Here is a 16007-nt window from a genome sequence, read left to right as displayed (position 1 = left end):
CCACCTAACTCTCATTACATCCCAGCCACATCAGAGGAGCCCCCACCTAACTCTCATTACATCGCAGCCACATCAGAGGAGCCCCCACCTAACTCTCATTACATCCCAGCCACATCAGAGGAGCCCCCACCTAACTCTCATTACATCCCAGCCACATCAGAGGAGTCCTCCACCTAACTCTCATTACATCCCAGCCACATCAGAGGAGCCCCCACCTAACTCTTATTACATCCCAGCCACATCAGAGGAGCCCCCACCTAACTCTCATTACATCCCAGTCACATCAGAGGAGCCCTCACCTAACTCTCATTACATCCCAGCCACATCAGAGGAGCCCCCACCTAACTCTCATTACATCACAGACACATCAGAGGAGCCCCCACCTAACTCTCATTACATCCCAGCCACATCAGAGGAGTCCTCCACCTAACTCTCATTTCATCCCAGCCACATCAGAGGAGTCCTCCACCTAACTCTCATTACATCCCAGCCACATCAGAGGAGCCCCACCTAACTCTCATTACATCCCAGCCACATCAGAGGAGTCCTCCACCTAACTCTCATTACATCCCAGCCACATCAGAGGAGCCCCCACCTAACTCTCATTACATCCCAGCCACATCAGAGGAGCCCCCACCTAAGTCTCTGACAATGCGAAATGCACACACTGTCAATTTTCCAAAGCCTGTCAGAGGTTGCCGGAGAGGGATCGTAAAATTCCTCTTCTGCGAGAATGCCGCACCTGCAGTGCAACATGGTTTTGCCCATTAGAGGAAGATTTTGCTTTTACGATCAACCTTGAATTAGGCCCTATATGTTGTAGAAACATGTGTCCCAATATCATGGTTTGCACTTGCTGATAACTCACACCAATAAAATGAAAACCCGTTTGTGGTTTTATAGTTGCAGAATATGTTTCCTGACCGCTAGCTACACTCATAGCTGTCTTTGGTAGTTTTCGTTCTTTTTTTAAAATTTACGATCTAGGAAAACATTGTGAAAGGTTGATTGTGTTTAGCTTCAACATGATAGTTCTAAGGTAATAAATCTGGTTGTATTTCCCGCTCTTTTACAACTACACAAACATGCGGCACGGATTCTAACGGCCTCTAATATATCACCGTTACTGGGTGTTTATAGCTGCAATATGAGAACATTATTTCTGAGAGCTGAGTATGCGGCCAGTGACATACAGTAGAGACACCTAGAAATAAGACAATGGCCCTCATTCCGACCTGATCGCTAGCAGGCTACTTTTAGCACTGCTGCGATCAGGTAGTCGCCGCCTACAGGGGAGGGGGGATTCGCTGTGCAGAGGTGCGCTCGCTTGTGCAGAGAGCTGCACAGTTCCTGCACAGCTCAGAACTTATTCACCCGCTGCGATGCTCTTGTCCGGAGCTGACGTCAGAAACCCTCCCTGGAAACGGCTGGACACGCCTGCGTTCGCCCGGACACGCCTTCAAAACGGTGAGTTGACACCCCCGGCCGGCCTCCTCCTGTCAATCTTCTAATGTTCGCCGATGCAAATGCTTTCTTCGTGCAATTTGTTGCTGTCCGGCGGTGGACGTCGCCGGACAGCGACACGCCTGCGCATTGCGTCCCACACGCATGCACAGGATGTCTGCAAAAAACTGCAGCGTGCAATCGGTTCGGAATGACCCCCATTGTTCTCTGAGTTTTTCTTAAAATATCTCTACAACAGAAATAATATAGCAGGAACATCTCAGCCAGTACTTTCTGTCTACTGCTACGCATAAGTCATTGGCTCAATTTAACTAGAATTAATAACTAGAACTAGAATTAATCCATAACCTAATTTACCCAATGATGTATACACAGTATCCGGATTCTAGGTCGACAGTGTCTAGGTCGACACACATTAGGTCGACACCTACTGGTTGACTGTGAGCAGGTCGACACAGGAAATAGGTCGACACGGCCATTAGGTCGACATGGAAAAAGGTCACATGAGTTGTTCAAATTTTTTCCTATTTTTGTACTTTTTTCATCCACATGGACTACAATAGGATACGCACGCATTAGTTTCAGGTTTAGCCGCCAGTCACCATTCTCAAATGCTTAACTGTAGGCCTCACTAGGTGGTCCCACTGCCATGTTTCCTGGCTAGGGTGCATGTATGCAATCCAAATGACCCTATTCATCAGACTACTGTATCTTTTCTGGACCCTTCCAACTTTCCCAATCACTGTAGCTTTTCAAAACTGAATAGCAGCAATTATTATTACTATATAATGCCATCGACTTACATGTCACTGTTTAGAGAATATTGTCTTTTGCCGCAGTTGCGTCTGTGGCTTTATGCTACTGCCTATACAGACCTCCTTCCTGACGTATCATTGTGCAAGGACTGAGATGCACATCTGCAGCATTTATAGATGCTGCTTACCACCTACTGCGTAAAGCTGCAAACATCGAAAACTCCAGCCCTATGGTAGGCACAGTGTCTCCGAGTACTGCCTGCCAAGTGAGCGGGAGAATGTCTCTGTGTGTATCCGCTTTCAGCGACACACCCATAACACACCCATTATATAAAAATCACTCAGCTCTGTGACCGCTGCATTACATGCACCTCAATATATTATCCACATCAATCCCTGCCACACTGGATTTTGCTCGCAATCTGCCATTGCAACAGTGGTGGAGCGACAACAACGGCATCCTAAATCATCCTTAAGTAGCACGTTTAGTTTGCAGCACCCACAGGGGCTAGGGGCTACCGTAAGTGCGGCTTATCTGCACACATAACCGGCATGACACCTGACACAAATTCCTGCAACATTCCCTAATGTACAAGCAATAATAGGTGTGGACTGGGTATATTACATCTGGCAGAAGATGTTATGGAGTGGGCTGGCAATACGCCTTCAGTGGTCCTCCCAGTGATGAAACTTTCAACTTTGGTACTATTAGATACACTCTACTAATGTATCTAACAAACTACACAAGCTCATTGGCCAACCTTGCCGAAACCTCAGCTATAGTATCTCATGCAGATGTTACATATAATCAATTTACAGATGATATTCTGTCTATGGATAGTCAATAAAGGAGTGCTGTGTAGGCTACATGGATGATGACTGATTGGCCTCTTATTAGCTGACAGCAGTCCTTACCTAATGATGTCGATGTGACCATTCTTGGCTGCTAGGTGCAAGGGGCTGGTACCGTTCGGGTCCGTACTGTCTCCAGGCTTTGGTTCTAGCAATGCCGCACACATGTTACTGTTTAACAACAGCTGAACAACCTGCAAATGAAAGACAGAAGTTGATCCCTGCTGTTATTAATAAATAATTCACAGGCAAGGACAAAGTGTCTTGGCATCCGTGGCAGTAATCCCACTGCCCTCCCCTCCCTCAGCCGCTACGGTCGGTGCATATTACATATGGCACAATCCCACCTATGCTACTAACGGACGGTGAAGAACATTTATTTTTCTTGTCCATTCTGATGACCAATATTTAATCTAAAGTCATGAGTCAACCTGCTTTCCTAGCTGGGGTTAAATTAAGAAACTGAGTGTGTTCTACAGCTGCCGCTTCTGCCAACTCATATACAAAGCCATGATAAATATATAGTAACCTCCTGCTGTAGTATCCAAGCAAATTATATATTGTAAATAATAGTAACCATGCATTGTAATCTAATACAAACCGTCACAGATACGACAGAGGGATACTGTACAATTGTGGTACCAGACACTAAACACACATCTATTTGTCCTGCCAAAAAAACAGTTTACAAGTTAAGGTACAACATGTAATCTATGTAACATCTGGAGATCACCATCTATTGGCCACAAATGGTACTACAGCAGATGTGATGATCTCTTCTTTCTGTCATCATATGCATCATTTTATGACAAGACAGTTCTTCAAGTGTCCGAACAATTACACAGGATCTATTGATTCAGCCTTAAGACAGTCTAAGTTAATGTACAACAGAGAAGCATTGGGATGATTGCAGAACATTGGTCATGAATTGTGTGACAGGAGCAGGGAATACTGGCTCATGCCCCACCGTCATGTATCAATGCTAAGTGCAGCATTCTCTGAATGTTCTTGGGTACTGTCAGCAGTTTCTACCCAGTGCTCAATGAGCTCTATGTTCCGTAGCCCATACTAGTGACAAGGCATTCTGCTTCCAGAATGTCCAGCTCACTAGAATACATTCAACTCATAGAAAGTGATAAATACACTGCATAATTAAAACTCACCCCGACTCTTCCAAACTCACAAGCCAAGTCCAGAGGAGTCTTGCCGGAAATATCCATGATACAGGGGTTAGACTGGTGTTGAAGTAACATCTCGGACTAAAGAACAGAGGATGGAGAAGTGAAAAATAAGAATTTACTTACCGATAATTCTATTTCTCATAGTCCGTAGTGGATGCTGGGGACTCCGTCAGGACCATGGGGAATAGCGGCTCCGCAGTAGACTGGGCACAAAGTAAAAGCTTTAAGACTAGCTGGTGTGCACTGGCTCCTCCCCCTATGACCCTCCTCCAAGCCTCAGTTAGGATACTGTGCCCGGACGAGCGTACACAATAAGGAAGGATTTTGAATCCCGGGTAAGACTCATTACCAGCCACACCAATCACACCGTACAACTTGTGATCTGAACCCAGTTAACAGCATGATAACAGAAGGAGCCTCTGAAAAGATGGCTCACAACAACAATAACCCGATTTTTGTAACAATAACTATGTACAAGTAATGCAGACAATCCGCACTTGGGATGGGCGCCCAGCATCCACTACGGACTATGAGAAATGGAATTATCGGTAAGTAAATTCTTATTTTCTCTAACGTCCTAGTGGATGCTGGGGACTCCGTCAGGACCATGGGGATTATACCAAAGCTCCCAAACGGGCGGGAGAGTGCGGATGACTCTGCAGCACCGAATGAGAGAACTCCAGGTCCTCCTCAGCCAGGGTATCAAATTTGTAGAATTTAGCAAACGTGTTTGCCCCTGACCAAGTAGCTGCTCGGCAAAGTTGTAAAGCCGAGACCCCTCGGGCAGCCGCCCAAGATGAGCCCACTTTCCGTGTGGAATGGGCTTTTACAGATTTTGGCTGTGGCAGGCCTGCCACAGAATGTGCAAGCTGAATTGTACTACAAATCCAACGAGCAATCGTCTGCTTAGAAGCAGGAGCACCCAGCTTGTTGGGTGCATACAGGATAAACAGCGAGTCAGATTTTCTGACTCCAGCCGTCCTGGAAACATATATTTTCAGGACCCTGACTACGTCCAGCAACTTGGAATCCTCCAAGTCCCTAGTAGCCGCAGGCACCACAATAGGTTGGTTTAAGTGAAATGCTGAAAACACCTTAGGGAGAAATTGAGGACGAGTCCTCAATTCCGCCCTGTCCGAATGGAAAATCAGATAAGGGCTTTTACAGGATAAAGCCGCCAATTCTGACACGCGCCTGGCCCAGGCCAGGGCCAACAGCATGACCACTTTCCATGTGAGATATTTTAACTCCACAGATTTAAGTGGTTCAAACCAATGTGACTTTTGGAATCCAAAAAAAAACTACATTGAGATCCCAAGTGCCACTGGAGGCACAAAAGGAGGCTGTATAATATGCAGTACCCCTTTTACAAACGTCTGAACTTCAGGGACTGAAGCTAGTTCTTTTTGGAAGAAAATTGACAGGGCCGAAATTTGAACCTTAATGGACCCCAATTTCAGGCCCATAGACACTCCTGTTTGCAGGAAATGTAGGAATCGACCCAGTCGAATTTCCACCGTCGGGCCTTACTGGCCTCGCACCACGCAACATATTTTCGCCAATTGTGGTGATAATGTTTTTGCGGTTACATCCTTCCTGGCTTTGATCAGGATAGGGATGACTTCATCCGGAATGCCCTTTTTCCTTCAGGATCCGGCGTTCAACCGCCATGCCGTCAAACGCAGCCGCGGTAAGTCTTGGAACAGACAGGGTCCTTGCTGGAGCAGGTCCCTTCTTAGAGGTAGAGGCCACGGATCCTCCGTGAGCATCTCTTGAAGTTCCGGTTACCAAGTCCTTCTTGGCCAATCCGGAGCCACGAATATAGTGCTTACTCCTCACCATCTTATCAATCTCAGTACCTTGGGTATGAGAGGCAGAGGAGGGAACACATACCCTGACTGGTACACCCACGGTGTTACCAGAGCGTCTACAGCTATTGCCTGAGGGTCCCTGGACCTGGCGCAATACCTGTCGAGTTTTTCCCACGGTTTATAATCATGTGGAAGACTTCTGGGTGAAGTCCCCACTCTCCCCGGGTGGAGGTCGTGCTGAGGAAGTCTGCTTCCCAGTTGTCCACTCCCGGAATGAATACTGCTGACAGTGCTATCCCATGATTTTCCGCCCAGCGAAGAATCCTTGCAGCTTCTGTCATTGCCCTTCTGCTTCTTGTGCCACCCTGTCTGTTTACGTGGGTGACTGCCGTGATGTTGTCCGACTGGATCAACACCGGCTGTCCTTGAAGCAGAGGTCTTGCTAAGCTTAGAGCATTGTAAATGTCCCTTAGCTTCAGGATATTTATGTGAAGTGATGTCTCCAGGCTTGACCATAAGTCCTGGATATTCCTTCCCTGTGTGACTGCTCCCCAGCCTCGCAGGCTGGCATCCGTGGTTACCAGGACCCAGTCCTGAATGCCGAATCTGCGGCCCTCTAGAAGATGAGCACTCTGCAACCACCACAGGAGGGACACCCTTGTCCTTGGTGACAGGGTTATCCGCTGATGCATCTGAAGATGCGACCCGGATCATTTGTCCAGCAGGTCCCACTGGAAAGTTCTTGCGTGGAATCTGCCGAATGGGATTGCTTCGTAGGAAGCCCCCATTTTACCCAAAACCCTTGTGCATTGATGCACTGAGACTTGGCTCGGTTTGAGGAGGTTCCTGACTAGCTCGGATAACTCCCTGGCTTTCTCCTCCGGGAGAAACACCTTTTTCTGGACTGTTTCCAGGATCATCCCTAGGAACAGAAGACACGTCGACGGAACCAGCTGCGATTTTGGAATATTGAGAATCCAATCGTGCTGCCGCAACACTATCTGAGATAGTGCTACACCGACCTCCAACTGTTCCCTGGATCTTACCCTTATCAGGGAATCGTCCAAGTAAGGGATAACTAAAATTCCCTTCCTTCGAAGGAATATCATAATTTCGGCCATTACCTTGGTAAAGACCCGGGGTGCCGTGGACCATCCCTACGGCAGCGTCTGAACTGATAGTGACAGTTCTGTACCATAAACCTGAGGTACCCTTGGTGAGAAGGGTAAATTTTGACATGAAGGTAAGCATCCTTGATGTCCCGAGACATCATGTAGTCCCCTTCTTCCAGGTTCGCAATCACTGCTCTGAGTGACTCAATCTTGAATTTGAACCTCTGTATGTAAGTGTTCAAAGATTTTAGATTTTAGAATCGTCTCACCGAGCCGTCTGGCTTCGGTACCACAATAGTGTGGAATAATACCCCGTTCCCTGTTGCAGGAGGGGTACCTTGATTATCACCTGCTGGGAATACAGCTTGTGAATGGCTTCCAAAACTGCCTACCTGTCAGAGGGAGACGTCGGTAAAGTCGACTTTTGGAAACGGCGAGGGGGAGACGTCTCGAATTCCAATATGTACCCCTGAGATATTACCTGAAGGATCCAGGGGTCTACTTGCGAGTGAGCCCACTGCGCACTGAAATTCATTGAGAACGGGCCCCCACCGTGCCTGAGCTTGTAAAGCCCTAGCGTCATACTGAGGGCTTGGCAGAGGCTGGAAAGGGTTTCTGCTCCTGGGAACTGGCTGATCTCTGCAGCCTTTTTCCTCTCCCTCTGTCACGAGCAGAAAAGAGGAACCTTTTGTCCGCTTGCCAACAAAGGACTGCGCCTGATAATACGGCGTCTTATTTTGAGAGGCGACCTGGGGTACAAACGTGGATTTCCCAGCTGTTGCCGTGGCCACCAGGTCTAAAAGACCGACCCCAAATGTCCCCTTTCAAAGGCAATACTTCCAAATGACGTTTGGAATCCGCATCACCTGACCATTTTACTGGTAGAATTGGACAACGCACTTATACTTGATGCCAGTCGGCAATTATTCCGCTGTGCATCATGCATATATAGAAATGCATCTTTTAAATGCTCTATAGGCAATAATATACTATCCTTATCTAGGATATCAATATTTCCAGTCAGGGAATCCGACCATGCCAACCCAGCACTGCACCTCCAGGCTGAGGCGATAGCTGGTCGCAGTATAACACCAGTATGTGTGTAAATACCTTTTTTTGGATACCCTCCTGCTTTCTATCAGCAGGATCCTTAAGGGCGGCCATCTCATGAGAGGGTAGAGCCCTTGTTCTTACAAGCGTGTGAGCGCCTTATCCCCCCTAGGGGGTGTTTCCCAATGCATCCTAACCTCTGGCGGGAAAGGGTATGCAGCCAATACTTTTTAAGAAATTATTCATTGTTATCGGGGGGAAACCCACGCATCATCACACATTTTATTTCTCAGATTCAGGAAAACTACAGGTAGTTTTTCCCTCACCGAACATAATACCCCTTTTTTGGTGGTACTCGTATTATCAGAAATGTATAAAACATTTTCCATTGTCTCAATCATGTAACGTGTGGCCCTACTGGAAATCACGGTTGTCTCTTCACCGTCGACACAGGAGTCAGTATCCGTGTCGGCGTCTGTATCTGCCATCTGCCTGACGGCCTATGAGACGTCTGGACAGGCACAAGCTGAGTAGCCGGCTGTCTCATGTCAACCACTGTTTTTTTATATAGAGCTGACACTGTCACGTAATTTTCAACAGTACATCCACTCAGGTGTCGACCCCCTAGGGGGTGACATCACTGTTACAGACACTCTGCTCCGCCTCCACATCATTTTCCTCCTCATACATGTCGACACACACGTACCGACACCCAGCACACACACAGGGAATGCTCTGATAGAGGACAGGACCCACTTAGCCCCTTGGGGAGACAGAGGGAGAGTTTGCCAGCACACACCAGAGCGCTATATATGTATAGGGACAACCTTACAATAAGTGTCTATCCCTTATAGCTGCTTATATCTGTTATTTTGCCAAATAAGTGCCCCCCTCTCTTTTTTACCCTGTTTCTGTAGTTGCAGGATGCAGGGGAGATTCTGGGAGCCTTCCTACCAGCGGAGCTGTGTGGGAAAAATGGCGCTGTGTGCTGAGGAGATAGGCCCCGCCCCCTTCACGGCGGGCTCTTCTCCCGCTTTTTTCTGGAAAACTGGCAGGGGTTAAATACATCCATATAGCCCAGGAGCTATATGTGATGTATTTTTTGCCAACTAAGGTAAATTCATTGCTTCCCAGGACGCCCCCCCCCCCCCCAGCGTCCTGCACCCTCAGTGACCGGAGTGTGAAGTGTGCTGAGAGCAATGGCGCACAGCTGCAGTGCTGTGCGCTACCTTATGAAGACAGGAAAGTCTTCTGCCGCCGATTTATGGACCTCTTCTTGCTTCAGCATCTGTAAGGGGGCCGGCGGCGCGGCTCCGGGACCCATCCATGGCTGGGCCTGTGATCGTCCCTCTGGAGCTAATGTCCAGTAGCCTAAGAAACCCAATCCACTCTGCACGCAGGTGAGTTCGTTTCTCTCCCCTTAGTCCCTCGATGCAGTGAGCCTGTTGCCAGCAGGTCTCACTGAAAATAAAAAACCTATTTAAACTTTTACTCTAAGCAGCTCAGGAGAGCTACCTAGATTGCACCCTTCTCGTTCGGGCACAAAATCTTAACTGAGGCTTGGAGGAGGGTCATAGGGGGAGGAGCCAGTGCACACCAGCTAGTCTTAAAGCTTTTACTTTGTGCCCAGTCTCCTGCGGAGCCGCTATTCCCCATGGTCCTGACGGAGTCCCCAGCATCCACTAGGACGTTAGAGAAATACATATTAGGGGTGGAATAAGATATAACCAGCCCAGGGTCCTTGCATGCAGCATAACCATCTGTGTAACACTGAATCACACTCATTTTGTATGCAAAATCCACCAAAAATTGTATGCATTCATATTTTTTTCACATTGCAATACTTTTCTAAAGAAATTATATACCTATTGATTTATATTTATTCAATATTTTAGAATGTACAGGTGCCTATCAATGTTCCGTCACATAACGCGGGATCTATATTCACACTACAGCAAACCATAGGGTACTAAGGTGGTCATTCCGAGTTGATCGCTAGCTGCATTCGTTCGCTGTGCAGTGATGAGGCAACAAATCGGCACTTCTGCGCATGCGTATGTGGTGCAATGCGCACGCGCAACGTACTATTACAACGAACGATGTAGTTTCACACAGGGTCTAGCAAAGCTTTTCAGTCGCACTGCTGGCCGCGGAGTGATTGACATGAAGTGGGCGTTTCTGGGTGTCACCTGACCGTTTTCAGCGAGTTTTCGAAAAAAACGCAGGCGTGCCAGGAACAACGCAGGCATGGCTGGGCGAACGCAGGGCGTGTTTGTGACGTCAAAACAGGAACTGAACAGTCTGAAGTGATCGCAAGCGCTGAGTAGGTATTGAGCTACTCTAAAACTGCACAAAAAACTTATGCCGCTGCACTGCGATCCTTTCGTTCGCAATTCTGCTAAGCTAAAATACACTCCCAGTGGGAGGCGGCATAGCGTTTGCACGGCTGCTAAAAACAGCTAGCGAGCGATCGACTCGGAATGACCACCTAAGATGCGGCGTAATGTCCTAAACCACAAGAGTGTGTAATACCACTTTGCAACCAGCAGATGGCCTTTCCAAAACTGCACTCTGCTCACGTCAAACAGCCAGTGCAGTGGATTGAGGCAACACTAGCGAGCCAGTCACAGGGATGCAGGTCACATGGACATTCATTACAATGTACTCAATGCAGCCGGCAGTTACTGCATATTTATGCATTGATAATTTTTTTATTCACTGTTATGCATCAATTTACAGAAATTAGAAATATGGGGGTAATTCCAAGTTGATCGCAGCAGGAAATTTTTTAGCAGTTGGACAAAACCATGTGCACTGCAGGGGGGGGGGGGAGAGATATAACATGTGCAGAGAGAGTTAGATTTGGGTGGGGTGTGTTCAAACTGAAATCTAAATTGCAGTGTAAAAATAAAGCAGCCAGTATTTACCCTGCACAGATACAAAATAACCCACCCAAATCTAACTCTCTCTGCAAATGTTATATCTGCCCCCCATGCAGTGCACATGGTTTTGCCCAACTGCTAAAAAATTTCCTGCTGCGATCAACTTGGAATTACCCCCATATGTACAATTACACAACAAAGTAATGTACATGTTCTTATATTCTGCGCATCCTGCGTCCAAGCACATATAGCACTGTAAATGCGCGTCAAGGTCACTAGCCATGAACAGGGCCGTGCCCAGTCAGCGCACCCTATTCATTCCTATGGACGGTCACTCCTCTTAAGGGACTACGGGGATTATTCAGGTTTTGCAAACCAAAAAAGCACACTAATTGGCAATACCATGTTGCAATGCAGGTGGGGCAGATGTAAAATGTGCAGAGTTAGATATGGGTGGGGTGTGTTCAAACTGAAATCTAACCTGTAGTGTAAAAATAAAGCATCCAGTATTTACCCTGCGCAGATACAGTAGAACCCACCCAAATCTAACTCTCTTTGCACATGTTACATCTGCCCCCCCCCCCCCCCCTGGCAGTGCACATGGTTTTGCCCATTAGTGTGCTTTTTTGATTTGCTAACAAACCCGAATAACCCCCCATGGTCACTACGACATGGCCCAGCTACGCTTTAAAAAGGACGATGGGGGTAATTCCAAGTTGATCGCAGCAGGAAAGTTTTTAGCAGTTGGGCAAAACCATGTGCACTGCAGGAGAGGCAGATTTAACATGTGCAGAGAGAGTTAGATTTGGGTGGGGTGTGTTCAAACTGAAATCTAAATTTCAGTGTAAAAACAAGCAGCCAGTATTTACCCTGCACAGAAACGAAATAACCCACCCAAATCTAACTCTCTCTGCAAATGTTATATCTGCCCCCCCTGCAGTGCACATGGTTTTGCCCAATTGCTAATAAACTTGCTGCTGAGATCAACTCAGAATTACCCCCCATGTCTGTTGGAAAACTTTTATATGAGAGGAGATAGAACAGGTGTCTACTTCTTTACCCTCTACCATGCTCTGGACAATGGTTTTGCGTCATATCCCAGAGTAGCAAAAATATAAACAGGCTTTTATAAATGATCTAGAGACCTTACTGAAACACACAGAAGAAAGAAAGATAAGGCAACACAGTTAGTAAAAGTTGTAAGAGGGTTTATGTATTTATTCAATGTTGCTGGATGGTAAAGGCTGCACCGTGATTTGTGTTGGATTTTTTATTCCAATAACGTTAAACGAATTTAAAACAAACTTATTGAACTGTAAAAACCACATATGGCTGAAGTACATTTGGGCTTTCGTAGATTACAAACACTAATTACTAGCTCCTTAGTCTGTATACTAAAGCCCAGTACTCACGGGCCGATGTGGGGGAAATGTGTGCTGGGGGGGGGGGGGGGGGGCAAGGGGGGCTCTCATTTCACCCAGCGGCTGCGCATCGCTATCGCTGTGGGGGGTACACATGGAGCGATCATGCTTAAAATCTAAGCAATCTAGTCAGATTACTTAGATTTTAAGCAGCGGTCGCTCCGTGAGTACCCCCCTTTAGTCACTGCAGTCTCTTTAGCGCAGACACAATGTTCTGTAGATTATTCTGGCGTCATTTGTTTGCACAAAGAGAAATCTATGCTATAAACTAAGATCTCCAGATTGTAATAACAGACAGCATTAGACTTTTGTTTATTGCACACTCTGCGGGTGATGCTATCACACAGGAACGAGATTTCATTCACAGCGTAAAACAAAAGCACTCAGGCTGCCTCGTTTGAACTCTGCTAAGAAAAGCAAAAAAATCTTCTTAATTTAACTTTGCGTGAGCCTCTAGATTCATACTGGGGCGGTGACGTAGGGGTGCATCCAATATTGGGGGTCATTCCGAATTGATCGCACGTAGCAACTTTTTGCTGCTCATGCGATCAACTGGACGCCGCCTATGGAGGAGTGTATTTTAGCATAGCAGGGCTGCGATCGCTTGTGCAGCCCTGCTATGCTAAAAAAGTTTAATGCAAAACAAGACCAGGGTCAGACCTACTTACCCTGTGTGAGAGATCCAGCGACAAAGGTCCCGGGATTGACGTCAGATATCCGTCCTCCAAACGCCTGTGTTCGCCTCACCACGCCTGGAAAACGTTCAGTTGATGCCCCGGAACGCCTCCCGCCTTTCAGTCTTCTTGCGATCGCCGCTGCGATCACTTTCTGCGCTTGCGGCGTCGCTACCCGGCGACTGCTGACGCCGGGCAACGACGCGCGTACGCATTGCGGGCGACGCGCAGCTGCAGTCCCGACCCGTTCGCGCCGCAGCGAAGGACCGCTGCGTGCGAACGGGACGGAATGACCCCCATTGCTTCTATGTATGCAAGCAGCAGATATAAGGCACAGCCGCTAGGCGTCTCGGTACAATAGACAGCGGCTGCGTCACTATCGCATCTTCTAGGATACGTTGTGTACAAGGGGAAATGCGTCCCCCTCAGGCCCATTATCCCTGTTCTGCACACAGTAACCCCAGCACCTCTCCCTTATTATATGTAAGCTGTGTGCATCAGCGTACTCGGGCAACTACACTCGCTCTGCATGCATGGCAATAAAGGCGGCTATTCGCCGTATGCAGACCCACCGTCGCTACCTATACACAGGGTTTCCTAGTCATCATCAGTATCAGCACGAACTGTCATCAGTCCTGTCCTTGGTGCAATAGATCTCTGCGTATCTCAGCGCACACGTCCAGCACAGGCGGGAACTCCTCTTACGCACCCATGCTAAGCTTGCTGCCACGCGAATGCCCCATTACCTCATTTCTGCTCACTTCACACAGCGCTGAAGTGAGCGACCTGCTAGATTGAGCCTGCATGCAGGCTCAATCTAGCACCGGCGATAGTGATGCGCGGCTATCGCTGGATGGCATACACAGCTATGATCATGAACTCAGACATGCGGGGGGATGCCCAGTACAGGGCTAGTCCGCCCCGCATGTCAGTGCCGCCCCTCCCCGCAGAAGTGCAAAGGCATCGCACAGCGGCGATGGCTTTGCACTTCAAGAGTAGCTCCCCAGGCCACAGTGGCTGCGTGTGACATCACGCAGCCGCTGCGGGCCACTCCCCGCACGGTCCGGCCACGCCTGCGTTGGCCGGACCGCGCCCACGAAACGGCGGCCAAATGCCGCCGTTTCGCCCCCTCCCGCCCATCGACCACCTCTGCCTGTCAATCAGGCTGAGGCGATCGTAGCGCACTGTAGCGCCGGCGCATGCGCAGTCAGATTGCTTAGATTTTAACCACTTAACTGACATTTTTTCCCCCCAATACAGCTCCGAAATTTTTTTTTTTTTTTTTTTTAAGAGTGAATTAGGTGAAGAACATGAATTTAACCCTATCCAAAATGATTTTAGTAAAAAAAAAAAAAGTAAATTTTTTTTTATTTTTTTTTGTAAATACCCCCCAAACATCGATTTGGGAACATCACGACCATCGGAACATCGCGGCTCCAGGTACACAGGTGGGGCTTGGGGGGGGGGGGGGGGGGGGTAATTTACACTCCTTGGCGGCTGCTATTGTCTGCAGCCACTGGAGAGGGGGGGTTCCTGCCATGCTGACAGATCAGCAGTGATCGGCAGCGCAGCAATAAGTAGGGGAGAGTGCAGGGAGACAGATGGACCTTCCGGTCCCTCTGACAGCAGCAGCGGAGGGGCTAACACTGTTTATCTGACTGGTTGCATCCTGTACGACCAGGTCAGATAGAGCACTTGCAGGCATGGTCGCATCTGATGCGACAATGCCAGGCAAGTGGTTAAGCACGGATCTCTCCGTGTGTTCCCCCCTTTAGTGATTTCACTGTAAGCTGCTAGTGACCTGCATGTAAGTACTGCCATAGCTGGTGGGTACATGACGGCATCTCACTTACCACATCATAATGTCCATGCTGAGCCGCCTGGTGCAGTGGGATCTGCCCCTCGTCCGACTGGATATTCACCGCAGAGCCCGACATCAGAAGCAGCTTCATGGGTTCCTTCTTGCCCTGCCAGGCCGCGTAATGGAGTGGACGCATTCCTGTATAACAGACACCAACATCCAGATTAGGAATATAAATGTTGCAGTTGTATATATGAGCATGTCTGCCCAACACAGCATTCAGCCCACACAGAAGAAAGCAGTTATTTAAATACACAGTACAGGGTTATCCTGAGATCTGGAGTCAGCCTGGTGGATGCAACAGGAACATTGGGGGTAATTCCAAGTTGATCGCAGCAGGAATTTTTTTAGCAGTTGGCCAAAACCATGTGCACTGCAGGGGGGCAGATATAACATTTGCAGAGAGAATTAGATTTGGGTGGGTTATTTTGTTTCTGTGCAGGGTAAATACTGGCTGCTTTATTTTTACACTGCAATTTAGATTGCAGATTGAACTCACCCCACCCAAATCTAACTCTCTCTGCACATGTTATATCTGCCTCCCCTGCAGTGCACATGCTTTTGCCCAACTGCTAACAAAATTCCTGCTGCGATCAACTTGGAATTACCCCCCTGGTTTTGCCCAACTGCTAACAAGATTCCTGCTGCGATCAACTTGGAATAACCCTCAGTGTCCCTGCATGAAACTATTTGCAGGAACAGAATCATTACAGACCAGGAGTAAAAATAAAATTGATTTATGGCTATTCTTGGTGTAGAAAGTACCATATAGCAATATATATCGAGTAGCAATAATAAGTGCATTTAACTGATTTATTTAATTAAATGCAGATTACTAGTAGAATCAGTGATAATGGGGCCTAATTCAGACCTGATCGTAGCCATGCAAAATTTTGCACGGCTACAATCAGCCACCCTGACATGCGGGAGGGCGCCCAGCACAG

General features: G+C 47.8%; 1 protein-coding gene across 6 annotated transcripts in view; it reads right to left on the bottom strand.

Moving 5' to 3' along the window:
* CASKIN1 (CASK interacting protein 1) overlaps window positions 1–16007 on the bottom strand; it is a 411436-nt gene that overhangs the window by 113780 nt on the left and 281649 nt on the right. For all 6 annotated transcript variants that reach the window (XM_063934707.1, XM_063934706.1, XM_063934708.1 and 3 more), the window contains 3 exons: window positions 15056–15201; window positions 4235–4330; window positions 3135–3265 (listed from right to left, as the gene is read on the bottom strand). In XM_063934707.1, coding sequence (XP_063790777.1) covers window positions 3135–3265; window positions 4235–4330; window positions 15056–15201 — 373 coding nt within the window. The remainder of the gene's footprint in view (window positions 1–3134; window positions 3266–4234; window positions 4331–15055; window positions 15202–16007) is intronic.

This window comes from Pseudophryne corroboree, chromosome 7, assembly GCF_028390025.1.
Source record: "Pseudophryne corroboree isolate aPseCor3 chromosome 7, aPseCor3.hap2, whole genome shotgun sequence".
Lineage (NCBI taxonomy): Eukaryota > Metazoa > Chordata > Amphibia > Anura > Myobatrachidae > Pseudophryne > Pseudophryne corroboree.
This window is presented reverse-complemented; position numbering and strand designations above follow the sequence as displayed.